At 39.3% G+C, this 26,917-nt stretch overlaps 1 protein-coding gene across 6 annotated transcripts in view; it reads right to left on the bottom strand.

Moving 5' to 3' along the window:
- PRKAG2 (protein kinase AMP-activated non-catalytic subunit gamma 2) overlaps positions 1-26,917 on the bottom strand; it is a 231,489-nt gene that overhangs the window by 19,946 nt on the left and 184,626 nt on the right. For all 6 annotated transcript variants that reach the window (XM_064445079.1, XM_064445080.1, XM_064445081.1 and 3 more), the window contains one exon: positions 12,392-12,501. In XM_064445079.1, the coding sequence (XP_064301149.1) occupies positions 12,392-12,501 (110 nt within the window). The remainder of the gene's footprint in view (positions 1-12,391; positions 12,502-26,917) is intronic.

Genomic DNA, 26,917 nt, shown 5'->3' with positions numbered 1-26,917 from the left:
ATTTGGAGAGCACATATGAGACAGAAGTGAGTTCACACAAACTCCACCTTGAGGCAAAATAAGTTCTAACTATTCTTCATAAAAAAAGAGGAAAGTACACTCAAACTGCCTGAAACTGAGAGCTTTCAGCTTTGATATCTTTCCATAATAACAGCTATCACTTGAGTTAACTGTCACTGTCAACTTATATCCCAAGTCTTCCACAAGAGTAGGATGTTCAAGCTGTATCAGAGCAAGAAGGTAACAGCTGATCTATTAAAGCCAGGGGGAATTTTCCGTTCTTCCAGGTAGTAATTATGCAACAAAACTCCTCAAGCAAGTTTACAAACCCTCTAACTGACAACCTGGAAAAGAAGCAAGCCCACAGCAGAAAAGATGTGGAAAGCCAACTATAGGACTTCAGGCAACCACAATTCTTGCTATTACTTCTTTCTCATACACAGTAGCAGCAAAGAACACTACCTAGCAAAACATTCAGATTGGTGAGATGGTAAAACGAGGTATTATGTAGATTCAGAAATGATATTTTGAGAGAGACAATTCCAAAGAAATACTAGGCAAGAAACTGAGCTTGCAGACAATACAGAAGGGAAAGAAAGTTTCTTCAAAGGATCAGTGCTTGCCCTGATTCTGTTTGATGTATTTGCAAGTTATTTGTCTCCAAGAATCTCAAGAATCTTCAGTTAGATACCATCTTGTCTTTTGAAACTAGACAGAATTTTTAAAAACTGAGGACGGCTGAACAGATACAGCTACTGAGATAGCTCAGACTTACATCCTGACAAAGAGTTCAGCTTCGGTATTAGGACATTAAACATTTGATGTAATAAATCCAAAATTTAGTAAAGAAATTCTTAAACTCACTCCTCCTAGACCACAGCTTCACTGAAATTCCTGTTGCTTACTTCAGTTTTATAGTAGAATGTGTTATACAGTTACCTTTTAAATAAAACAATTTAAGTAAGGTAACTACAAAGAAAAAACAACTTCATTCTTATTTACTAAAAGAGCTTGCAAGCACAAACATACACTCATCCACTCACGCTTTCCTTCAGTTTCTGTGGTTTACCAACTTCAGTTGCCCAAAGTGCTCCTTGGTGGCCAGCCAAAGCACTGGGGTGTGGAATTGGGCTGCCATCCAGCATATTTAGATGTTTCAGTGATGTTCATGCAGAAAATACCCACAATGACCTTCCTTTCAGATTATATATCGTTCGTAGCCTTTGAAGATCTCTGCCATGTCCCATCATTGGACCTCCAACAGCGTTGTTATTTCTCAACTCCACCAGAGTTGCTCTTTCTCTGATCTCAAGTGTTGGACTGGCCTGACCTTCACAAAGCCATTGTTCACCAGCCAGATCCCATAGATTGTTGCTGTTCAACACCACGTACAAACATTCTGTAAACAAAACACTTTTGTTCTTGTTAACTATGTAGTGGTCCTAACAAACACAATGAGCCATTAAAGATGGGATTAATCTGCCCGAATTTGGAGGTTGTTCTGATATTATACGCTGACCTTGCATATTCACCACAACTCTTCATAGCCAATCGGAAAACAGTCATTTCTGTGGCATGACTCACCAGCCTTACACAGATTAAGTTGCATCCCACAGATGCAATTTCCTCCCTCACCGACTACAAGATGTCTAGACATTTACAATTAGATGAGGAATCCTGCTTTATGTGACTACTTGTCTTCTCCAGCATTCTGCCCCTTAAGTAGAAGGGTCACTATAGCAAAGGAACACAGTGACTAAAATCCTACATGTATCATAGATCACCTCAACAATAGGTGCCCACCACAGTGAGCAGAACAGGAACAAGCTTTTTTCACTACAGGAACTCATTACACCAACTGCGAATATGCCGAATAAAACAGACTAATTTAGGTTAGACAAGACTTCTTGAGATCATCACTTCTGCAGACCATTCAAATATTTCCACTGTAAGTCCAATATAAGTCATTACCAAGAAAGACTGAGTTAGACCCACACATAGGAAACCCTGTTTTTCAGGTAGTAGAATATTTGGAAAACCTTGTCCCTTATGGTTAACATGCTCCAAAATAGCTTGATTATTGGGCAGCAACACCAGAAACAGTGGTAGCAAACAGAAGATTTCACCAGAGTACAGAAAAAGGTTTTCCTCACTGATCGGAAATAACTGAAAAGGACGCTCCTCATTATGATATACCAGCCCAGTAATCTTACAAGCCCTTACAGAAATGCTCTCTCAAGTAAACATCTGTGAACGAGGGAAACATCTGAAAGGAAAACTGAAGATGAGCTTGTTTCCAAAAATTCCATGTGTCTACAGACGCACACTTTTATCTTGTTTTATCTAATGTTATGTTATGAAAACTATAATTATGTGCATAAGTGACCAGTGGGTTTCAAACTTGTCTTCCAGGACCGTCCCATAAGGTAAGGAGTGCGACTGCTGCTCTTGCAATCCCAGTTCCTGGTGCTAAGTGGTCAGTGCTGAGTAGAGAATGCTACTATGCTGAAAGACACACAACTCGGCACCATTGTCTCAATGCCAAAGGTAACTTGGAAAAGCTGGAAGGTAACAGAAGTAAGAAACATAGTTATGGAACACCTTCAGATATGCCAGTACCAAGCAAGAAGATGATGTAAAAGACTAGCAGCATGGACATTGTTACAAGATCTGCCAGAACTTCTGTGATATGGCTGCCATCTAAGGGCAAGATGATAAACATGTCCCTGTCTTGCCTCATCTTTCACTGTATAAACCCACACAAGGGCATTAGCTTTACTTGCCTGAAAATCCCCTAACGTAACTCAAGAAATACCTATTTTATCAGATCAGAATAGAAAGGAAGGAGCTACTACTTTTATTTTTTGGCACAGAGCTCCCATCAAAGCAACATCAGACCCAGCTGATCCCTGACACTTATCTCTGATTCCTGATAGATGGATGCTCAAGGTGAGCTAGAACATTCATCATCCTTTTCACTCGATAAGTTGAAAAGTTCCCAGTCTTGTCTCATGATGATTTTTAAGCACTACAAAACTTAGAGGGAACACCCCCCCCAAATTCACAGTATCAAACCCAAATCTTTCAGGCAATCACTAAGAAACAATAATCCATCCTAACAAAACAAAATATAAGGTTCGATATGCAGTCCAAAGAAATTGGCAGGAGGAAGACATTCAGTCTTAGCAAACTGGGTAAGAACAGCTGAAGAAGTACGGTAGAAGGTTAAAGTCATACCTGTATACTCAAGTCCTCCAAGTATGAAACAGCAAGGCATGGAGTGCCTTCTCAATGAGTCCCTTGTAAAGGGGAAAAAGTTTTCCATTTTCAAGGGGTAACAGTGTATGTATCTTCACAATATAAGCGAATATGACAAAGTCACTCTAGAACACAGTCTTTATTCTCACAGAGTAAGAAGGCACACAAAAAGTTACCCCAAGACTTAGAGGTTAGACACTTGCATTTCAATATTTCTTACTAAGCAAGATGACCAAGAGTAGTACCACTGGTCTTTGTTGTAACATGAAAACCATTAGGCCTCTGCTGTCACCTTTGTACTGCATAAAAACTGGGCAACCTACACTTTACTCCCTTGGTTTAAATGTGTTTATGAGCTGACTGACTCCCAAATTCTTTTGATGTGAAAACACGAGGAATGGGGCAAGAGTTTCTTGCCCAACATAAACAGGACTGTATTTCTTTAGAGTAGCATGGCAAGTTCTCTGGCCACCCAAGTCTTGGCAGATCTCCAAGAGAGGAAAACAAACAAAAAGAGCCTTGACTACTGTGTAGTCTTCAGATCCCAGGTAATGCAATATGGTCCACTGGAGAAGACCAACCACCCAGCTTTTCACCTGAACAGTGGCTTGTGATACAGTATTTGGGAACACAGAAAATACAAAGCTGAAAATACAGTACAAGCTAAGTATTCTCCAAATACCAAGAGCACTTTCGCTTTGAAGCAATTCACATCCAGATGGCAAGGACATTTAAACACCTTCAGTTGAAGAGACGGTAATCTTTGCAAATGCAAGATCTGAAGCAAAAAAATTTCAGGGAGATGGATCAATTTTCCAGAGAATCTCCACATCAGCTTTCCAAGCTCTCAAGAGGAAACTGGAAAACACTTCTCCTAACTTGTGATCGAGGGATAACACCTACTATTGGGAAACAGTTAAAGTTCTGGCAGGAATTGCTCTCTTTTTCAGGGGATCATTAATTGTTTTGTCTTTGTTTCTAAAAACATGGACAAGAAAACATTAGGAAGGATAAACATTAACTTGCAATCCTTTGTTTGTTTTGGGTTTTTTTTCCCCCTTCTTCAAATAAAGCTGTAATGTCCAATCCAGACATCTTTTTAATTTACAGAAAGCTACAGTCCTGTAAAGAAGCTATTTTGAGAAGTTAAAAACATCTTTTATAGTGCATATAGTAGTTCAGTGTTTTTATAAACTGGCTTGTCTGGAGGGACTAAACCAGCATGCAGGACTACAATCAACCATCTAAGCCTGATGACTGTTGTATTCAAATTCATTTTCCAATTATTTTCTTCTTTGGTCTATGAATTTGGTAGAAGCATTTCCTCCCTGAAGGACTATGCCTTTAAGAAAAAAGGCTACTTAAGGCCAAGCAGGTCTTGATGAGAAGAATTTCCTCCTTCGCACTCCCTCAAGTAGAGAGAAAAATGGACAAACCTGTTATTAACCGAGAGGCTACATTTGCTTTAACATCTGAACAACCCCAACCAACTAACATCCAAAAGCAGCTCCTCTAGCTTGTGTTTAATTTTGGAAAGCTTCCATGAAACCAGATCAAAATTCAGTTCTCTTCTCCCTTCATAGGGGATGGTAAGGGAACACTCTTGGTAGATGATTCACTACGCACTCTATGGCCATTAGTAGTACAGTTTAAGACCTGACAGAGTAATAGCCTTCAGACCCAAGCCAAACCCCAGAAAGCAGGTACTGTGTCCACAGGCAGAAGTCTTCCCCACATCACATCCACATGAAAAGTTCCGAACCCAACTGAGGACACCAAACTGAGACCTCAATGGATACTCTATGTCAATGTGCCCATATTGTAGCTGGCAATTAAACACCAATTAAGGTGTTGGAGACAACACCACATGTGATTTAAGCAGGACCTCTTCTAGATAGCCACTGGTCCATGATAACAGTCAATTTTTATTCCACCTCAATAAAAAAATAAGTATCTGCTGATACTTCTGCCTGCTGTTTGAAGGGAGCCTCAGCATTCTAGTCAAAAAAAAAAAAAAACAACACAGCTCTGTTTTCTGGGGCAGGGGGGAATCGCTTCAAGCCAGAATTTCTGCTGCTAGATTTCATGCCACAATGGGCTGAGAGCAAGACATTAGGTAAGCCTCATCGGCAGAGCCACTGGGACCAGCTGCATTGGGAAGGATATAGAAATTCTGTCACAGATTAAGATCTTACCAGAAAAAGTGCTGATGGGGCAGGGAAGGCAAGAAGAATTATGCATGACTCTCAGCCACACACAAGCACCTTACCTACACCTTGTGTAGACCAAAACATTTCTGCTTAATTGGTACAATGAGCTCTTATTATCTTCCTCCAAGATCCAGGAATGAATGCTTCCTGTTGGTTTTGAGAGCTGCAGAAATTAAGCTCTTATGCTTGTTCTGTACAAGCAACAGGAGCAGCTCTAAAAAAAAAAACCACAAGAGTCTTCCCCTGTTATGCTACTGATTTCAGCCTGATCTCAGTGAAGGGAGCTTTTATGTGGCCTGCTCAACTGCCTCAGCCCACATGCCAGTTACAGGCTAAATTACATTATTCTCGTACAGTTCTGTGGGACGGGTAAGCAAGGAGGGGTGTTCACACTCCTCAGAAATGCAGACAGTACATTAGTTTAAATTTAGCAACTTTGATGAGAAAAAACCTCAAAGCCAATTAAGGAACAGACAGTCAATCCTTTTGTAAAGCTGTGAGAACTATGTTGTGACAGCAGACCCAGAGTCTGCTGTGTGTTTCTGGAAGCAAAAGATTCTACAGCATTCTTCCTGGAAGTCTGGTCTATCTCATTACCTTGGAGAGAGGCAACACCCCAGTCAAGAATGACCTGGAGGGAACAAGAATAATAAATCCGTTTACTGAATAGAGTCAGCACAAGGAAGAGAAATACAAACCCTCTTCCACTTCTAATGTGGAATCCATTGCACACTCTGCAGAAGTTATATTTACTTCCGGCTTGTTAAACCACTAAAGAAGTTTCCAGAATATTGTTCAAAATATTTTTCTAGCTATGTGGTAGGAAAATAAGTATTTGAGGTCTTACTAGAGTGTGACAGTTACTGACAAAAGCCTACATTAGTGGTAACATCTGGTCCATTACCAGCTTAGATAATTTCATTACACAGAAAGGTTAAATAATCTAACCTTCAAGTCACAAAATTGTCCAAGATTTCTTCATGATATAAAAGGATCTTTAGGATTTAGATATAAAAGGGTTTTGGGATTCTGAAAGCTTATTTTGATGACTTTTTCCACATAAATATGATTTTTTATTAGTTTATGAAGAAGTGCTGGACAAACACTTTAAAAAGAGATCCAAGGTCATGGTGGGCAAAAGCTATACACATTTTAGTATTAAAACATAAATTCACTTCTAACAGTTATGAGTATCATTTAGCCAAAGGTTAGGCAGAGCTTTTCACGCCACAAGATCTTATACAAACTTCAGAAGACACAGCCACTACATTTGCTATTGTACCGTTCCTGCAACTATTGATTGCTGGTTGATACTGAGCATGGAATTCTGTCTTATACTTACCTTTTACATTCCTCTTGGAGGGTTAATTGCTCTGCACTACAATATAAGCTAATCCTTCTCATCTTTATGTAGGCTGGGCAAAGTCAAAACAAATTAAGTAATAAATTTGTTTGAAGGCCAGACAAAAATCTGGCCTTAAATAAGCTTATAGAGCTAAGCTTCAGAGGCTGCTATAAACTAGGTAAGAGCCATTTCCTTTAAAAAAATCAGACAGAATTCAGGAGGGTGGGGAAATACATTGGTCTCTGAAGAGAACATCACAAAGTCAAATGTATACAGTAACAAGGAAAGTCACATTAGTACTAGAGAAAAGTAATCCAACTGATCAAACGTGAGCGGAGTGTTATATTTTGTTGACATTTGAATTTAATACAGGAATTACTAAATTTCCTGTTTTCCTTCAAAGCACTAATATCAGTTTCAAAGGCAAAGAGGATCATATTGCTGTGTCACTCTATGTGCCTGATACAAGTTAAAACCAACAAACAGAAAGTAAAGGCAGATCTGGATGTCACCTTATTTCCCCAGACCACTGCCACATTAAATGCCTTAACACTTGCAGAGTACTCAAATACTGTGCTGAAGACACAAGCTGGTAACCAGTAAACCTGCATTCAGCTCAGTGCCTTCCTGGAGTCTATTATAAAGATAATCCAGATTCATCTATTTAATAATTGGGGTGAAGAACAATAATAAGTGAATGCTCATTCACGGAGTAGCCCTTCAGGGGACAACCCTCCTAACCCCCATCAAAGGGGCTGTGAAGTGTTTGTTCTCCTATCGTTTGCATCTTGGGAGATGTGCAAGAAATTTTAAAGTTTATCCACTATGAGCTGCACACTGTTGCAACTTGCCTAGTTTCCCCACCATCCAGAGTCAAATTTCCAAACTTCACAGGATAGCTCATAACATCTAATTGTCTCTTGACTCCCTTCCTGGTCAGATCAGGCTTTAAACAAGTTTATTGAAATGTGCTTCAAGCAAAGATAGCATCTTCTCTGGGAAGAGCAAAAGGCTGGAGCTTGTCACGAACAGGAGTATTAATGGGTCACAGGCAGGGGAAAGCCACAGCACTCAAGTGGAGTTCAGTATGATTCTATAAATCTTTATGAGGAGCAAATACTTACAGGCTACATCTGTATTAGTAAGTTAAAGGGATGAAGGAACAGTCCATTGTTGGTCTAAATCAAGAGACCTGTGCCAGCCAGCATTCTCCCAGGCTGTATCCACGACTTCTCAGGGTTCAGCACAGGCTAGGGACCATTTTGGGTCGGCAGACTAGATGCAGATGCTCTGTTTTGGGGGGAAATACAAGCTGAGCTATACTAAGGCAAACTGAGCTGTGCCAGTTGGCCTCAAGCAGGTAAACAGACTTTGGCTCAGTACATTTTATTTATTATGGATGTTGCTCAAGTCCGTGCCAAGTGACACATTCTCCAGCTGCAGCACAGCACAGTTCTCCCTTACCATATGATCTGACACCTAATGGAAGTGCACGAGATAACCGCTGCTTTCACAATAGCCAAGTGCAGGTGCCAGTTGCACAGGTGTATTCCTGACATGGAAGAACAGATAGGTGTGCTAGCACTAGAAGCAGCCAAGATGTTTGGTAGCTGCTGGAAGCGAGAGGCCCCCATGCCTTCTGACTGGGCATAAGACTAGAATATAATACATTAATAATTTAATGAAAATAATACAAATAATAAAATAATAGGCAGGACTGAAGAGACTGTCAGCCCATTCCTGCTTCTTATTAGCTACTATTTCTGCTATTTAAGGCCTTCTTTCTGTTTCCAGTGTAATGGCACCTTACCATCTCCTCTCTTATTCAGGGTTAAAACAAGATTCACAAATCTTTACACTAAATCCCTCAAAGACATTGAGACTAAACATTTACTTTTTCATTTACTTTTACTGCTTCAGCAGTATGACTTGTGCCACATTATATAAGTTAACATCTCCAGTTTTCCCACAGCTAGCCACAGTTTTAGAATACTTTCCACAGTATCTCATGAATAATTTACCAAGGTAGAAACATGTGATATGTGCTGTGATTGCTGACCAGTAGAGGGAGACGAGATACTGTAGTCACATAAAAATCCAACAGCAGAATACTTCAAAGGATGCCATTAGAACACACCGCAGATCCATTTTTTCTTCTTTCTTCCATTGATTGCTACGAGCTTATACTAAGGGATGCAAGACATGAGCTCTTATATATTCTGGTTTAGCTCTAGAACTATTAAAAACCTGAAATCAAATCTTTGAAGAGCATTTTCAAGGCATTAGGCTTGTTTTGCTTGTTTGTTTTCTAAATTAGGAGAAACACTTACTTGGGTAGGGGTGAAACAGATCCAGGAAAGACAAATGTATGCAAAATTCTCTCAGCTTGAGAGGATTCATGGACACTGACCATTTCAAAGCTGTGTACCACATTTATAAAATAAGAACTGGTACAAAGTCCTGAGGTACTGGAAATATGTAATGCATACATTAAAAATGAAAACACAAAGAACATTCTAGAAGTTTAGTTTGGCTACCCTTATTAGGTAAATTCTCTACCAGGTTTTAAAAAAGGTATTCTACTTTTATATTCCAGACACATGTACGTGCACCAGCCACACTCCTCAAGATGAAGAAATATAATGTGTTTTGAAGATACTGAACACGGAACATTAATACAAGGTGATAGGTAAAGAACTACAAAGGGAAATACTGAAGAGGAGTATTAAGAAGACCTCTTAGTAGTGTAGCCCAGGGTGCACATTCAGATGAATCTGTTTAATGTTTCTTTAAATAACCCTGTAATTTACTAGCTTTGTGAAACCTGCAAAGTTGGAAGACAGTGCTAGTGCTGGAAGAGGACTACTGCTTTACAATAATATTATGACTTTATAAATCAAGAGTAATGAAGCTAGGATTAAACATAATGCTGCGAAGTCCAAAAAATGCAGTTTGAAGAAAAAATGCTCCTCACCAGTAATCCAGGTTCAAGATACTGTCATATAGTAGAGTCTGAATGACTAACTACAGACTCCCCTTCTACCACCACGGCTTTCAAACACCTGGAGAAGCAGACTGAGAATATGACCCCATGATGATAGACCAAGGCATGCCTTGTTCTTCTCCAGTTGTAATCCATGACCACCATTACAGATCCCAAATGAGACGTGGATTTTGGTGGACTGTTGGTGAAAGTTTTTCCATTACCATTAAGTTACCTGTTTTCCTTTATGGTGAAAAATCACAAGTTTCATTCACTTACACTTTACTTCTCCAAGTACTACCTCACACTCGCTTACCAACTGGAGATGAAACTCTAACGTCTTTACATTAATAGCATTATCTCAACACAGCTCCAGCAATGAAAACTGGTATCTGGCATGATTTTATGTAATTCATCTAGAGGTCTGGGGAATGCAAAAGGAATGGGTGACCTGCTCCAAGGGCCCAAGACTAACTGGTTCATAAAAAGATGAATTTTCCGTATTCCAATTGCAACAGTGACCAAGCTCAAGCCTTTGACCCAGGTGACCACTAGCAGCTGAGAACAACAGGTTGTGGGTCATGCCAACAAGCTGCAGGTAACAACTCCCAACAGATTATCTTGTAGCGTGAAAATAAATATCCCCTGGAATCAAAAGGAAGCTACAAGTATTTGAGAAGAGCTGAAAGAGTGACAGTAAACACTACCATCAGAAATCTGACCTTTCAGGTCAAAGTAGTCTGAATTCTTTAGTCCAGAGTTGACAGTCATTCTCTCTTTTAGGCAGAAAAAAAAACCGCAGAACTTTTTCCCTCCAAGACTGAAAAAGTCAACACAACCAACCCCTCAAAGAGGCAAGGTTCTGAGAGACAGAGAAAGAAATCCCTCTAAAGGAATGTGGCAAGAAGTATTCATCAGTACTGTATCTAAATGTGACAGTCTTCATTAGAGCTTACAGTGCTTGCACACAGCCCATGTGACTGGTGGAACACAAGAGCAGATGCAGCTGAAAGACTATATCAAAACAAGAAGTGGAATATACAAAGAAAATCTCTGTAGAGCTGATATCTGTGTGCTTGAAAGGTCTTGCTCTGAGACTACAGGCTACCATTTTCCACCTCTAATCACAGATGAAGTGTCATTTCTCTACAAAATCCAGTGTCCAGTAAAGCACATGGAAGAACCCTAGGGAAATAAAGGCAACTGTTCCATTGATACCAAGGTGCTTAAGGATCAAAAATTTTTAGAAGCCTGGCTTTCCGAGTAAATGAGGAAATAATCTGACACTGGTGACCAATTGCTACTTTCAGCATTGCCTGCTTGGCTACCGGATCAGTTAGCAGCAGGAAGTCCTTTGGCACATGGGCAGATCTTAACCACAGCCCTGCTCAAGTTTTAACATAATACTCATACTGGATAGGATACTTACGTTTATGGACTCAGCCAACGTATGAGAGGCAACACATTGAAGCCTCAGTGTGATCAGAGTCTTAAGAGAACCAAGAGATGAAGGGAACTCGCTCACTAGCGAGATGCTTGGATAATTGAAGAGTCCCGTGTTGAAGTTAAAGTTTCTTTTTTTGTACTCAACAGTAATTGCAGCTCCAGTGCTTTTGGCCATGCTGTAGAACTCGAGAAAGATGCTGTTGGTCATTGTACAAGTAGACTAATACACGTGCAGTACTCTTGATCCACCTAATTACTTTGCCTTGTTGTGCAATGTTAGGCTTTCCAACTTTTAGATCACAGCACTCAATCTAGCATTATATACGATTAGCTGATACACAAGATGGTTCTGTGAATGTTTTAGGACTAAGTATCTATTACATGGTTGCCTCTGACTGTGGAAAGCTGAAGTCTAATTGAGCAGTACATTCCAGACCAAAATTACTTAATGGGCTTAGTTAAGACAGAATTGGAGCATCTTTAAAAGGAAAAGCACACCGAAACAAAGACCAGAGCAAGCCAAAACATACCAATTGCAAAATCCAGGAAACAAAGAGAAAGCCACAGCTTTCTACCACACTGCAGAACAGATCAGCCTGTTTCTATAGCAGGCAGCTAATGCCTTCTTTTGGCAAACAAACTCTTCAGACAGAGCCAACAGTCTACCAGATGATTTACTGATTAAAAGCAAAATGAGAAACTGAAAACAAAATTTTTCTGGAGAATGTAATAATTTGCGTAATTAAGCCATCCATTTTAGTCCTAAATTGTCTTAGCAACATAGTGGGAACAGGCTCAAAACACCTGGATGCTCTTTAGCTATTGCACAGGGACTTTTACGTAAAGTGTCTTCATGTAAATTCTGATAGCCATGAAGAAACCAATACAAGTTTGGGCTTGTCTGAAAGGTTTTTAGTGATTCCAACGGCAAAACAAATTACATCCTCTCCTGTTCTGCTAAGGAGTCTTCCCCCAGCTCCTCCTCCAGTATAACATGAAAGATACAGTTGAAGCAATATGGGTTTGTACAGTCAAAGCACAGCAATATAGGAGAATTTCTCTTCAAGAGATCAAATTTCATTTAGTACTCAGGAAACACTTAAAAAAAATCAACTGCAAGCAAAGGCAGACTGAAAGGAGAATACTCACTTGTAGCGTAGTGTCGAAAACAACAAGCTTGGAGCTTGTTGGAACAATGTCGTAACACTTGTGTGACCTCATGAATCGCACATAAATGTCACTTTCCGATTCTTCAAGTGCTGTAAGTAAAAACATTATGTTGCTTTATTTAAGTAACCATTTAAAAAAAAAAGGTAAAAAACATGCCAAATCAACCTAATGCCACTGCAGAAGGGTGACCCTAAAGCAAAACTCAAATTCACACTTTCAGATCTGGACAGACAGTCATAGTTTTTACACTTTGCATTTCAGACTCATCTTTCCTTTCAAATTAAACAGAACAAAGACAAAATGCATTGTTCTTCCTTGATGAGAAAGGAATTCCATACTGAAGAGTTGTATTTAAAAAAAATAAATCTTGTTTTTCTAACAGCAAGCTATTGGAATATGCATCTGAACTCCAGTTATGTACAGAGGAAGCCAGTTTGAAACTTAAGTAGTGTCTTGCTTGACTAACTCAGGCACCTGAAATTACTATTTCTCCAGTCTCATCGCTCTCCAGTCCACCTTTCACTTAGTAGTTTTGTATTTTCTAAAGGGGCAGCAGGCAAATTTTGTAACTAGTTCCATTCTCTCCACGCTACTTCATATACGGCATCACAAACATTTTAATTACAAAAGCAGGATCCACTTCGCTTGAATGGTTTTAGCATGGCATATCAGTAGCAATGACAAACAATCCTGTCCATATTAACTTAAATTTATGTTGCATTTGCCAGAATTTAGATGCATATGCACATATTCTTCAGATCTCTGAGTTTGTTTTTTGGTTTTGTTTGGGGTTTTTTTGTTTGTTTTTAAAACAGTTTGACCCTCCATTCTTTGCAGCAGGTATCTAGAACTTGGTAAAGGTTAACCCCTCCATCAGATATGTACCCTTTGGACTAATAATGGACAGAAACTTGGTCATATGTTAAATCTTTGAAGAGTAGATGAAGAAAACAAACAAAATATCTTGAAATACCTACTGATCAAAGAACTTCATATTTGGAAGTTAAAAATCTCAAAATCCTCATTTGCTAGATTGGTTCAAAATCAACCATCTAGCACTGGACAAATTATTTGTCACTTACACAGAGTGGCTCAGCACAGCTTCTTTAGCCCAGTTCTACAGAATCAAAGCCAGACCTCCCCTGCAAGTAGCTGCTCAAGGACACAGGCACAGTCCCTTCTACACACTAAGCAAGTCCTTCATGTCCAACTCTCATTACTCTTTAAAAAAAGAAAGAAAAAGCAAGCCGTTTCCCCACTGAAACACAAGCAATATGAAATAGAAGTTCCACAGGAATATAGAAGAGAGTCCAAATGAGAGGACACAGAAGAAAAAGAAAATAATTTTTTGGATTTATGTTCCTATAAAGATCAGGACCAGAAGTGAAAATAGCAGGAGCTAGGAAAAAATTGATAAGAGATTAGGAAACCACGTGAGCAAATTGATAGGGAAAGGACTAGGCAGACTTGGACAATGCTGGTGGGAAGCAATCCTTATGAGATGATCCCAAAGGGGAACCGGTACTGACTCATCAAGGGCATGTACAGAGAGGTTAAAAAGGGTAGTTTGGGACAGAGAAACCTTTATGTAACTCCATGATATACTAACATCATCCTCTAACTTCTGCAATAGCATAAACAGCTACAGTCTGTATGAAATTAACTTAATGACCCATGACAGAGTGAGTTATTGGGGGTTTTTGGGGTTTTGTTGGGGGTTTTGGTTTGTTGGTTATTTTGTTTTTAAATACCAAACTAGAAGCAGGGAGAGGATGAGACACTAAGCATAATATTGTTTTTAATGAGAACATTGAGATGACATAGCAAGAACTCTGGTCTTTAGGAAGTTAAAGTTGCTTCTACAACCACAAATGCAGTCCCTCTGTGCAGTATCAAGAGTCCTTATTTACTCCAATCTCAACTTTTTCCACAGGAGTACATGGCAAGAACTGCACTTGAACTGGTAAGTCAAATCACCAGTAGATAAGACTAGCTACTAACATGATCAGTAACCATTAGAGAGACACTGCACTGTCATGTCTTTCCCCAGCACTACAAAAATGACAACAGTCAGCCTACAGAACAGGACAAAACCAATTCCTTCCAATTTTAGTCCCTTTCATTAGCCTCTTTCATTAGATACATTCCAATTGCTGCAGCAAGACAGACAGCGGTCCAACAGTTCTGAATCACCTGCAGAACAAGTCTGTTCACCATGCTGACTGAAACAGAGGTTCTCCCCTTTTACCAAGTACTCAGAAACTACTACAAGTATATGTACCCAGGGAAGTTACTATTCTAATTCTGAATCTGTACTTCCTGTTGAGTCTGTAGCCTTAACAATGTGACTTTATAAACAATTAAGTACCCTACAGGTAGAAACAAGCATAGGAACACCTCAAATATAGTTGATGAACTACAAAACAGTAAACTATTTTTAGCTGAAAAAAATACATGCTCTTAGTAGAGAACATCATTGCTCATTTTAGTCTTGCCAACTTACCAACAGTTATGCAAATTTAATTATCACAATAGCAAGCGCAGTACCTGTGAAGCAGGACACATTGCCAGGTTTAATCAGGAAAGGCTGTTAACAGCAGCCACAGTTAAGATCTCTGTATTGGCCAGCACAGTGAAAGCGTGTTTATAAACCCTGCTCTCACTTACCATACACTCCTACTCTCCAAACACAACTTCAACTGGACCTCAACAACCCTCACCCAATTCGGGTGCATGGGATTGGATAGGTGCTATCTCACCCTGCGTTGCCTTTTAACTCAGAGGAGACACCACAAAGCAATGCCTCCCAAACTGACACTGGAAAGTTTTAATTAAAATTATTCAGAAACAAGAGATAGTATCTGTAAGCACTGCTTAACACCCATATAAACAGCTAGGAAACTCCAGCAGGATCTGAACAAGGATCTAATTGTCCAGCTGGAACTGAGGTTTATTTCTACAGAAGACCCTTATACTATAAATAAGTACAATGCACTGCTTTATTAGTTACTAACTAAACATGCAAAACATAAGCAGCACTGATTTAACTCATATGTCCTACATGACTTAATCTGAAGTGCCTGTTGGAAGGGATATTTAAGACCCTCTAAAACCTTCAGCTATTTGTGATTACTAAACAAATGCTGTAGCCTAGTTCTTTGTACAGGTATGGTACATGCATTATGTATATACAGCTGCTCAAAGGAGAAAAGGTCTCTCAGGCTGAAGGCTTGGCACATCTCAAGGATGCCCTCACACCCATATTTCCTGCACAACACAAGTGGACTGGGCATTGCTGTCTTTATAGTTCCTCTGGCCTTGCAGAGCACAAAAGTACTGCTTTTGGTTGTATCCAACCACCACTCTGCTGCAAGTACAAATAATCAAATATAAACACCCTAATCTCCATTAGGATATTTCTACTTTATTACCCAATTTATTTTCTAGTTGCAGTCTTATTTGTTTTTCTGGTAAGTGCTCATCCTTTCTGGTTACTGTTAAACTTTTGTAGTCTTATCCAGTACCTGCAAAGCAGTACTCCCTTCAGATGGCCAAGAACAGATGCCTTTCAGCGTGACTTAAAAATCTCACACAGCCTCTCCATGTCATCTCTGATCTGCATAGACAATCTGCCCAACATGCAGGAGCTATGAATATATACCGGCCATTCTTCCACCACAAAGTCAGTAATAGACGCAGACATTCACGTAGTCCGCCATTGTCATATCAACAAGAGGTGACAAAAATCTCTGCTCCTGCTTGAGGAAGTGACTTAGGTATCCAAGATCAGATTTGCCTAAGATGCCTCATTTGCAGAAGCCCCAGTTACACTAATTTAATACTTAAGATGTCCTAAGCTGTGTCACACTGACAGGCCACAGAGAAGGACTACACGCTACAGCCCAACTTCTTAGATCAGGGACTTCCTAGGCAAGTCCTCCTCCTCAGAAGCCAAACTGGAGTCACAGCTGTGCTCAGCACCATCTGTCCTTTACATTCCTGTCAACTGTATTCCTTCTCCCTTGGTCAGATGTCCAATGTATGCCTTTCTCATATTGCTTCTGCAACAACTCTTGGAAGGAGGGAAGATGGAAAGATGATTACGATCGCCCTGGCAAGGCAAAGGCAGTTGCAGATAAGCCTTATGGAGTACATTTGCTTAGCATAGGTCTAGACCAAGACTTAGGACGCTGCCTCCAGCCAAACCTCAGCTTTCTACAGCTCATGATCTGGTAGTTGGCTCACAGACAGAGCAGATTCCCAGCAAGAGGCATCTTAATCTAGAGCAGCATCAGGGGAGAAGAAGAGTCCACTAATAAGTAGTTGAATGTGTATTTCTATATGGTTGTTCACCCAAAGTTTATTTCTTGAAGACCCATCTGCAAGTTATTTTGCAAGTCGACATCCTCCATGTGCACCCCCACACCTTCCCCTCTCCCCAAGTCATAGATGAAGGCAAAAAATCCAAATCCCCAGTGCTATTTTCTGCAATTTTTAATACAAACAGAAGTCACCTGGAAGGTTACAAAATTTGACAGTTTAACACCTGAAGTTGAGAGTTTTGTCATACAGCCTTTTACAGAGTAACTTATCTCTCTACAGTAGTATTTTATTTAGTCCTGCAGGTAGAAGTCCTTTAAAGAGCAGAAGATCAATCTATTTGTATTTCTGCCACTGTGCTCCCCAATCTTACTCACTTAAGACAAAATGATTGTTTTTTAAATTCCGTTCCTTTCTCCTGCCCTTCACTGTAACATGAGACATGCTTTAATTTATTTTCAAGCAGTAAATATTACTTACAAAAACACTGCAGTTTGTTGGTTTTTTTGTTTGTTTGTTTTTAAAACAGATTAACTATTCAGCAATACTGACTCAGATTGCAGCGGGACTTGGTACTGAGTATAATTATCTATTTAGAGAGCTAAGGTAGAGCTATCATCTGAATACTCCTCATAAATGAAAGGGAAACTTCTGCAGCATTACTGAAGCTATTTCCTCAGAGATCTACTGAACAGATTCCTTCAGTTCCACTCATACCTTTGCCACCATGCAGGGTGTTTTTCTACAGTAGCTTTTCCCTCAGAATTTCAAAGCCTTCAAAAGAAGAAAAAGAACAGGGAAAAAGAAGCGCCTGCAGATGGTGTAGGACATGCAGCAACACAGACTGAAAAGCTTCTAAATACTGCAATACAAAAACCTATAGAAAGTTTCTCAGCAGTGTTTACTGCAAACCACAGGCTGTATTTCTGTGCTATATTCATACTGGGCTGACCCAACAACGACATCCTGGACCAATCTGCTTGGAAAGGTCATGATTTTGTATTATAGCTGTATTATGCTCCCTGTATTTCTGCACTGGTATCCAGTCACATTTCAAATTTATTCTGTGGTTCCAGGAGCATTTGAAAGGAAGACATAGGGTTCCACAGAGACTGTTTTCTCCCATCTGCTTTAAAAGAGTTAATTCCACCACAGACCACAATCATGCTACTGCAGCTCTCTAAAGCACCCCCGCTCCTCCTCATGATTAGACTGAGAGCTAGTAGCTCTAGTAATTCTCAAACATTTGAAGAACACAAAGAACCCTTCTTATGGGCCTAAACAACTATTTGTATAACTGAAATTTCTAAGTTTACTATGAAATTAGCTGCCAAATTTTAAAAACCCTTTAAAAAGCAGGGAAAAAACAGCGATAGGTGTATATAAAAATATACTCAGCTGTCTAGCAAGGTGAACAACTTAGAGGAAGACAGAAACTGCATATATACACAACAATTCCACCATCCCCCTCATCAGAATCGGACTGGGAAACTATGCAACTTTAAAAGTCTAGAGCTTTCCTGAGCAGCAGGAGCTAAGCACTCCCAACACTAGACTCCAGCTGAACTACTATCAGCATAATCATCTCTCCTCAGCCAGTTCAGATGGTGGATAAAAGGCAGTGGGGAAGGGAGTAAAAACGTACTTTTGTGATATTCTCACATGTACTAAATAACCCAGTTACTGGAAAAAAAAATTTTCAGTTACTGCACACATGCATATCTGTACTTCAGGTTACTCCAAGTCACACTCTTATTTTAAAAAAGCCAAAGAGTTAGGTTGTATATCACATTTCAGATGCTAAAGAATTAAAACGTTACTGTTAGAGATAAAAGATATCTTTAATCCCAATGTTTACTACAGAGCTGATCCAACAGCAATACATTAGGTGAAGTTTATTGGCATAATTATACTGATAAACTTCCCTAAATAAGGTGTTATGCCAACAAAAGCATTCTACACTGTTCTCTATTGCTTAAGTAAAATAATTAAGTCTTTTGTTAACATAGAAGAAAAAACAACTTAGAAATAAAAAAAAACTTAGACAAATGCATTATCATCACAGTGATAACAGGTACATGAAAAACATTTCAATTCATCCAGCTTAAGCTGCAATTGAAAAGAGAAATTTTTCACATCCCTGGCCAACACTCCTCTGTCAGCAAATACAGACTAACTCTACCCTTTCAAAGGCCAGGTCTAAAGATATGGCTCCACAGCAGCATAAGCAGCAGCACAGCACAGCAGCAGTAGCCGCTGATCCCTCAGTACTGGCTGTGTGGTTCCATTCCCTTCCTCAGTTTCTGGATTTATACAAAACTGTTCCACAAGTTGGCTGGGAAAGCTGAATTTGCCACAAGTTATCAGCTTCCTGATAATGCCAGTCTTAGGTCTACTCAGCTCCCATATCTAGCCATGTGGCAAGCAGATTATTCCTGCCCTTTCCTTACACTGGAAGCCATGCAGTACAAGGACACCATCCTTGCTGTGGCAGCTAGCCATTAGATCAGCTTAGCTATGTCAAATGGTGCCAGAAGACACCAGGGTGACTAATCATTTAAACAAGCCAGCACAAGTTACCTTCTCTCCCTACTGTTACAGATAACCCTTGGCAAAAAATAGAGTAGGTAAGAGACATCATTAACCTTGTAAATTGTTGTTCTGCCTGTATTTTTATCTGAAAATTGTCACTAAAACCGTCTATAAAGTCTCTGTTCATCCCCAGTCTGAACTTACTGAGTTCCTTAATGTCCTTGATAACCTCTCCAAGAACTTTTACAAGACAGGAGATGGTAGTAGTTCTAGTGTAAGTCATTAACACAACACACCAATAGATCTGAAAAAACTTCCAGAATGGGTATAGTGGATCCACTCCAAGAGCAACAGTGACACTACATAACAAGAACGACAAACTTTTCCTCAGATGTCTCTACAAGCTCACCAACAGTCCCCAAAACATAACTTTTAAGGGAAATGGAGGCATCCGAATGAAGAAGCAGCATTCCAAGAACAAGGTTTCAGGAATCAAATGCTCAGGTAGGATTTTATCAGCATTCCTCAGCTAAGGGACAGAGAGGAACAGATTCTGAAAAGAAATCCAGGACTACACCATGTACAGTATGTTGCTGTGATCATGAGCAACAGCTTTACTTCAACCTACCTTCTAAGAGAAATATGACTAATTTGTTAGATTTCTAGATAGGTTTGAATGATACACTGACAAATTAAAATGTACATGGTATATCCTGTGAAAAGCACGGGAGCTGCTTTTCATGGGAAAAGCATGGGAAAGAACATGAAACTGCAATTTTGTCACAGAATAATGCAGTAAGAGGGCATGGTTTTGCAGTCTGCTGAGCTGTCTGCTAAAGAGCCAAGAGCACTGAAAACAGTGGACAAGAAACAAGACACCAGAAGCCGAATCAATGTCAGACTTGGTAGGAGAAGAATATTAACATAGTTTAAGAAGGGCAAGCACAGGAAAAAAAAGTGATGTTGTACTGTATCATTTCATTTCTGTTTATTCAAGAGGAAGCTTTTCCCAGAAAAAAAAAGCCCCAACCAAAATAACCACCCATGTAATCAGTCACAGCATAAGACCAAGTTGTGAGAAAAAAAAAAGGATGGAAAAAGTGGGAAGAGATGGTTACAGGGATGCCTGCTCTATGTGGCAGGCGATAAATCGTCAGTAAGTTTTTAGAACATGCTTGGCACAAGTTTGTTGCAGAGATTGCAACCAAGGCTAGCAAAGGACTACTTCCAATTTTAGAGGTGGAAAAAACCCAAACAGGTTTAAAGTCTAATACATAAGAAGTCATATGATGACAGTGATAGGAGTTGAGTATTCCATCACAAGTTGAAAGGATTTCAAATGCAAGAAACCACAAAGAAAGGATGTAGTGACAGAGACAAGATTTTGTTTTCTGAAAGCTGCAGAGAGCTATAAAATATCCTGGCAGACCACACATTAAAGTTACACAGCAGCATTATTCATGCAGCCACAGGCTATATGATACAGATGTTGCAGATTGAACATTTCCCACCCCGATCCAAAGGAACGCGTGAGCTGGCAGCTAAAGCAAGCTTTTAGCAAGTTTACAGGTGTAAGATACTCTGATACAAAGGAGCGATAGGAAGTATGTATAGAGATCTGCATCAGAAGCTTCTTCAGTGATCTAAGATTAATTCAATTACATATTACAGCATGAATACATGACGTGACAGGAAGAATAGCATTTTAAAAGGAAGCATGAGCACACAGGGACAATGTTAGCATAAGCAAGCTCTCCCCTGCTAACTGTTCCTCATCCTACAAATAGGAAGAGGGCCTAGAGGTATACAAAATAAGGGGAGAATAGGTAAAATAACAAGTAAATAAAAACGAAAAGAAAAAGTAAGCGCACAGTGTCTTGTCATTCAAGTCTTCAGAAAAAAGGTTAATAATTTCTAATAACAGTAACAAAAAAACCTATAACACATCTTAAAACAGTTCAGGAATTATATTTGTATTTGCTTAAGATACTTTCAAACATAACATTCAGGACTGCTTGCATCTATGCTTTTTTTTGCACACGTTTTAGAATGTCTTTTGAATTCTAGAGTTTATGCAACTGCTCAGTCATTTTAGATCATTACGGTCATTGAGATGTTTTCCCCCTTGTCACAAGGAGTTGCTTGATGCAGAGAGAGCAGGTTATTATGTTCGTAAACAGGAGTCGCCCTAGTTAAAAAATAACCATTCCTGAACTCTGCAAGTTCATGAAGAAGATACAGTACCAGTCAAAAGGAAAGCCAAAGAAATTCAAAACCAATCAGAATTCTTAGGTACCTATCAAAGCAAGTTATTAAAACCAGTCTATTTATAAGCACCTAAAGCAAAGAAGAAAGCCAATGTGGTTGTGTCAAGAACAGAACAGCTTTTAACTCTGTTATAAAATGCTCAGCTGGATAAAAAAAAAGAGTGGACACAAAATTAACAAACGAAATGAACAAATCACAGTACACCTGAGACACTGATTTCAAAGGAAGCCTGGATACTACAGGTGGAAAAGATACAGTAGAATCACCACGAGGTAGCTGCGTAGAAATCAATCCCAGCTGCAGCCAGACCAGTAAGAGGTCTTTTTTTTCCAGTGGGTTTGCAAGACTGGATGACAACTGTGTTTTTTAAAGAAGATATGAACTCCAGTTCAAGCTCTTCTCAAAGTTGGAACATTTGGAAGGTCCATCTAATGCGAATCAGTGAGCGCAGAATAGCATGCAAGTTCGTGCTACATGTAGAAAACTAAAGACAAGTCACTCTGGAAGAGCTTTTACCAGTAGCTTGACATTTCATAGGGAAAACATTGCAAGAGAGTCTCAGAGGATCGGGGCTTCATTTTATTCAGCATTCTCCTTAGTGATCTTCAAAACAGAAATAGAACATGCTTCAAAGAGTTTGCAGTAAGAGTCAGAAATGGCTGCAAGACTTGAAACCTCATCTCTTCAAACTGAATTTGTAAGTGGTTTGGAGTTTACGTGATCTTTCAGAGAATACCAGAATCTGAAAGGAATGCTCAGTTGGATGAGTGCAAATTAGGGGAGTGACTAAATATCAGTACTACTGAAAAAGAACTGCTTTGTTATTAATTTGATATACTACAGCAGAATTAGGGAAGAAAAGGCAGTTTGCTTAAACCAAATAAACAAAAAAAACCACCCCAGCTGTTAGAGAGCTATTAAAGCATTCCAGAAGCTGGTTAGACAGAACAAAGCAACCGTAGGACATTGTACAGTCTCCTTCCTTTAAGGCCTCAGACATGGCATGAGGCAAGTGCCCACAACTGCATAAGCACATCCTGCTTCAGTGAAGAACAAAAAAGGTTATTAGTTCTGAGAATACTTCAAAAGAGCTGCTTTTCTGGTTTTGAGGCTTAAATATCTCTGAAGTTCAGAAGTAGCCAAGACTTGTAAGAGAAAACTGATACAAATAGCTGCCTGAAACAATGAAAGATTCAGATTGAAACACAATCTTACCTGTATTCATAGGACACTTCAAAATCCTGCACTGAATTTTGTTCCTCATTTTTTGGAGTTAGTAAGTCCTGGTAAATAGGCTGAGAGGTTAATACTTTTTTACTGTAGCTCTCCACTAGGAGTGCCGAAAATCAAATTATTATGTGAAATTTGAGGCAGACAGAAAAAGTGATGAGCAGCTTAGGAAACTTCACATTCCAGTGCTAATTGTAGTAACTCTGAAGTTTCTTGTCCAGGCAGGCAGAGAAGCTTATTTGTTTACAAGCAAGAGATGCCTTGTTTAGGGACTAACTGGTAAAAAGTATCAGAAGTCCAACTGAATGCTTTTGAAACAGCCCAGTATCACTTAAATCTACTTTTGGTCAAAGTTAAAGATTTGTGCTTTGAGGAAAGCTGCATCACCGTGATTTTGTGAATAGAGGTAGCCACGTCAGCCTGCAACCTAACAAGGCTTCTAAGATTTTCACCACAATAAAGAATAAGTTGACCTGAGGAATTTTCTAAAACACATTCAAGATCTTCCCTTGACAACAAGCACTACGATTTTTCCCTAAGCATCCCAAACAAAGATCTAATTTAAGATGTCGCCTGTCTGGAATGCAGGCATGTTCTTCAAGATTGCAAGACGCAGGCCACAAAAAACAAGAAACTAAAAATATTAAGCCTCTGAATATTAATATCAGCAACCATACGCTGGAGAGTTGAATTCAAGGAAGGTCTAAGATATGAGATTAATGAATGAATAAACCAGCCTGTATCCTCAGTATCCGAACTGCAAGACTGGTAAACAATTTGAACTTTTGCTATTTATTTAAAGCAAGCATAAGTCCTACTACATACACAGTTTGCACATGCTTTGGAAAAGAGATAGCCATTTAAGTCTTCTAAGAATTAGTTTAAGATTAAACCTAAACAAGCAGCTTAACCAAAGTATTATTCACAAGACAAGCATCTTCACAAGCCACAGCCATATCTTTGCTGAACAGGCCAAGTATCTCATCTGTAGGAGATCTTCCACTGAAGACTAACAACCTAAACTCAAAGCATCTTTTATATAATGCTTTAAGGAAGAAATAATTTTTAGGCTTAAGTCTTAAGGACTTTGGACTATGTTTGTTGGAGAAACAGTTTTGTCAGGTCTAATAAACTGTTGGTCTCAAATCCTGAATGACTATTTAAAATATCTTAACATGAAGCTTCAGTGCTTACATTTTTATTTCTCTCTAGTCTCCCCTTACGCATTTCCTCTCCTTCCCTCCCTATGCAGCCAACATTTTCTAAATAATTATTACTATTTCTTATTAGCATTTATGGATCTGTATGCACACTTTAACAGATTATGAAGGGTGCTGTTTCAGTATACCACTTAAGAGGTTTACCTAATGGCAGGTGTAGCTTAAAGCTACACAGAAAAAGTATTAGCAGTTTCCTAACTAAAGCAGGTGAGATCCAACACACCTTCAATACAGTACATTCGGATACAATTTTCTGGAACCTAGTTTAGAAATTCTATTGATCCATTCTCCATACCACAGATAGAGAGAGGAAGATCACCCAAAGCTGATCTTCCTCTGAACTCACATAATGTCTATACAGAGCACCATTGGGATTTGTTGTTCGGGGCTTTTTTTGGCTTTGTTTTGTTTTTTTTTTTTTGTTGGTTTGGGTTTTTTTAAATTTTTTAACACTTTTTTTTTTTTTTTTTTTTAAGAGTAACTGACTTAAAAATACTAGGGAGTTCAAGCAAGGCTATGGCAGGAAAGATACATGCAACTGCCTGTGTAGAGCAAAGCATTCACCTTCTACACTTCTACACATTCAGAGGCTTCTGTTAAAGGCAACCACGCAATCCCTTTCACTGACTGATCCCGCTCCATCCTGAAGTGATTCAAAGCATTAAAAGTCTTTCTTACAAACTCACTTCTACAGTAACTATGCTGGAAGTTAGAATACTATTTCAAAGCTTATACAGGAAGAGTTTATATCCATTTGTTCTTGTGCCAAGGTTGTTCTTCAGTTAATTTTCCTCCTTAGTGTTTACCCCCTTCCCACCCCTTACAGGATGTTTTCATACATACAGTGTTATCACATCCCTTCTTGGCTTTCCTTTCACTAAGATAAATGAGCAAAGCCTTTTAGTTTCCTCCTTTAACACAAGTTCCAAATTCCTGATCTCATGAATGGCCCCTTTCTAAGCCTATCCCAGTCCGCTCCCTTCTCCAGCACCTCAGATATCTTCTTCCTCTGTCTGCATCAGTAGAAACAAACTAAACAGCAGCAAATACCACCACAGTGTAAGGGAATGGTAGGAAAAAAAAAAGTTTCATTCTGTTTCTTAAAACGCCCAGTGTCAGAACAAAATAATCAGTCACAGTACACAGAGGAAAACAAAATAATGTCAAGAACCCCACCCTAAAACAAACAAACAAAAAAATCACACCACAAATAAAACCACTGGTCTACAGCATATGAAAACTGCTTCTAGTCAAAACGTAGGAGTGCCATTTAACTTCTGCCACAGTCAAAATGGGCAAGTTCACCAAACTGGTTCACTTAAAACAGCAAAACCCATATAAAATTCAGCAGACGGTGAAACAATCTAAAAACAAGTTAGATTTATTCAAATAGTATTCGAAAGCTACCTTGAAGATATGCACCTCACATTCAAAAACCTCTTAGATGTGGTTCACTCTTATAAGGATAGGGTTATTTACGCTTTTCCAAGCTCCATCTAGATGCCAAGTTGGACATCCAGAAGTCAAATTCACCTTTGCTCTAACATAGTTATGCTTGTATTTGTATTCAACTGCTTTGGTTATAAGTTCATCCTAGTCATTGGTGCAACCCTTCCACAGAAGGACTTTCCGCTAAACTCCCAGATTTTCCTTTTGTCAGTCTTCTCTACTCATAGAGCCACTACAGTAAAGCCCACCACAACACACATCGAAGCCAAATGGTCTCAGTATGGAGAGGTACATTTTGTTTCAAGATGCAGAAACTGTTATGAAAAACACTACCATCAATTCCTGTACTTATGTTAGAAATGTTACAATCCTTAGGATGTTTCAGACTTATCTACTTCCCCCCAAAATCCATGCAATGCTAGTATAGTTGTAAGTTCTGGAAGTCAAAATATTTGAACCACTAAAGTAATTGAGACAGCAGAAGTGCCACCCAAAGAGCAAGCTCCTAACAAAAAGCAGTATTGATGTAAATGACCTGACTTAAAGAAAGGCTCCACAGACAAAGCTCAAGTTATCAAAAACACATTATAAAAAGTCCTATCTTAAAGGGCAGTCACAACTGTTGCAAATGATTAGTAAGCAGAAGCATTTCTTATGATTGTTTAGCAACAGCTAGATTGAGCCAACTTATGCAAATACTCCACTATCATTCTTGTCACATTGGCATTACTTCAGTTTAAACCAAGTCACCTTCATTTAGTACTCAGCCATGCCCCAAGGCACTGCGTTTTTCAAGGGTACTGCCTTGACAACAGCCAAATTTAACAGCTGAGGTTATCAAACTACCACGACAATAATATTGTTTCATCTATACTCTCTTCCCTGCACCTGCACGGCACTGGCGAGGTCTATCGGACAGAACATTGCAGACAACCACCTAGGAAGTTCCTTGAGGAAAAGACTATAGTCACCTTACTCAATCCTGGCAATGCTCAGCAAAGCAGTCACAGGCAAGTAACAGCATCTTGCAGTCATCTGTAAGGCAATACTGATATTGTCACATCTTCCACGTCTATCGTTACTCAAGCACACAATGCTATAAACGAAATACTTCCAAATCCATGGGTTCTCAGGACACTTGGAAGTTGAGATTATAAAAAAAGCCTTCCACCTTCTATCAAGCAGTTGTTTATCAACTGTGATAATCCACTAACAAGCCAAACAGCTTCTGGATCAAGGAAGTTCTGCAGGGAAGTTATTAGCAGATTTGACATTGTCCCTCATCTGATGCAGATGAAAGTGACAGCACTAGCAAGAGTAGCTAGTGAAAGTTATTGTACAACAGTCCATCACACTGGCCACCAGATACTAGCATGTATGCATACACCCAAAGCAGTAATGTCTTTCAAGTATAGGAGAACACCAGGCTGTCTTCATATTCCTCACAGATAGCTGCTGGCCAATAATGGCTCACACTTGGAAGATA

The sequence above is a fragment of the Phalacrocorax carbo genome, chromosome 2 (genome assembly GCF_963921805.1).
Source record: "Phalacrocorax carbo chromosome 2, bPhaCar2.1, whole genome shotgun sequence".
Classification (NCBI taxonomy): domain Eukaryota; kingdom Metazoa; phylum Chordata; class Aves; order Suliformes; family Phalacrocoracidae; genus Phalacrocorax; species Phalacrocorax carbo.
This window is presented reverse-complemented; position numbering and strand designations above follow the sequence as displayed.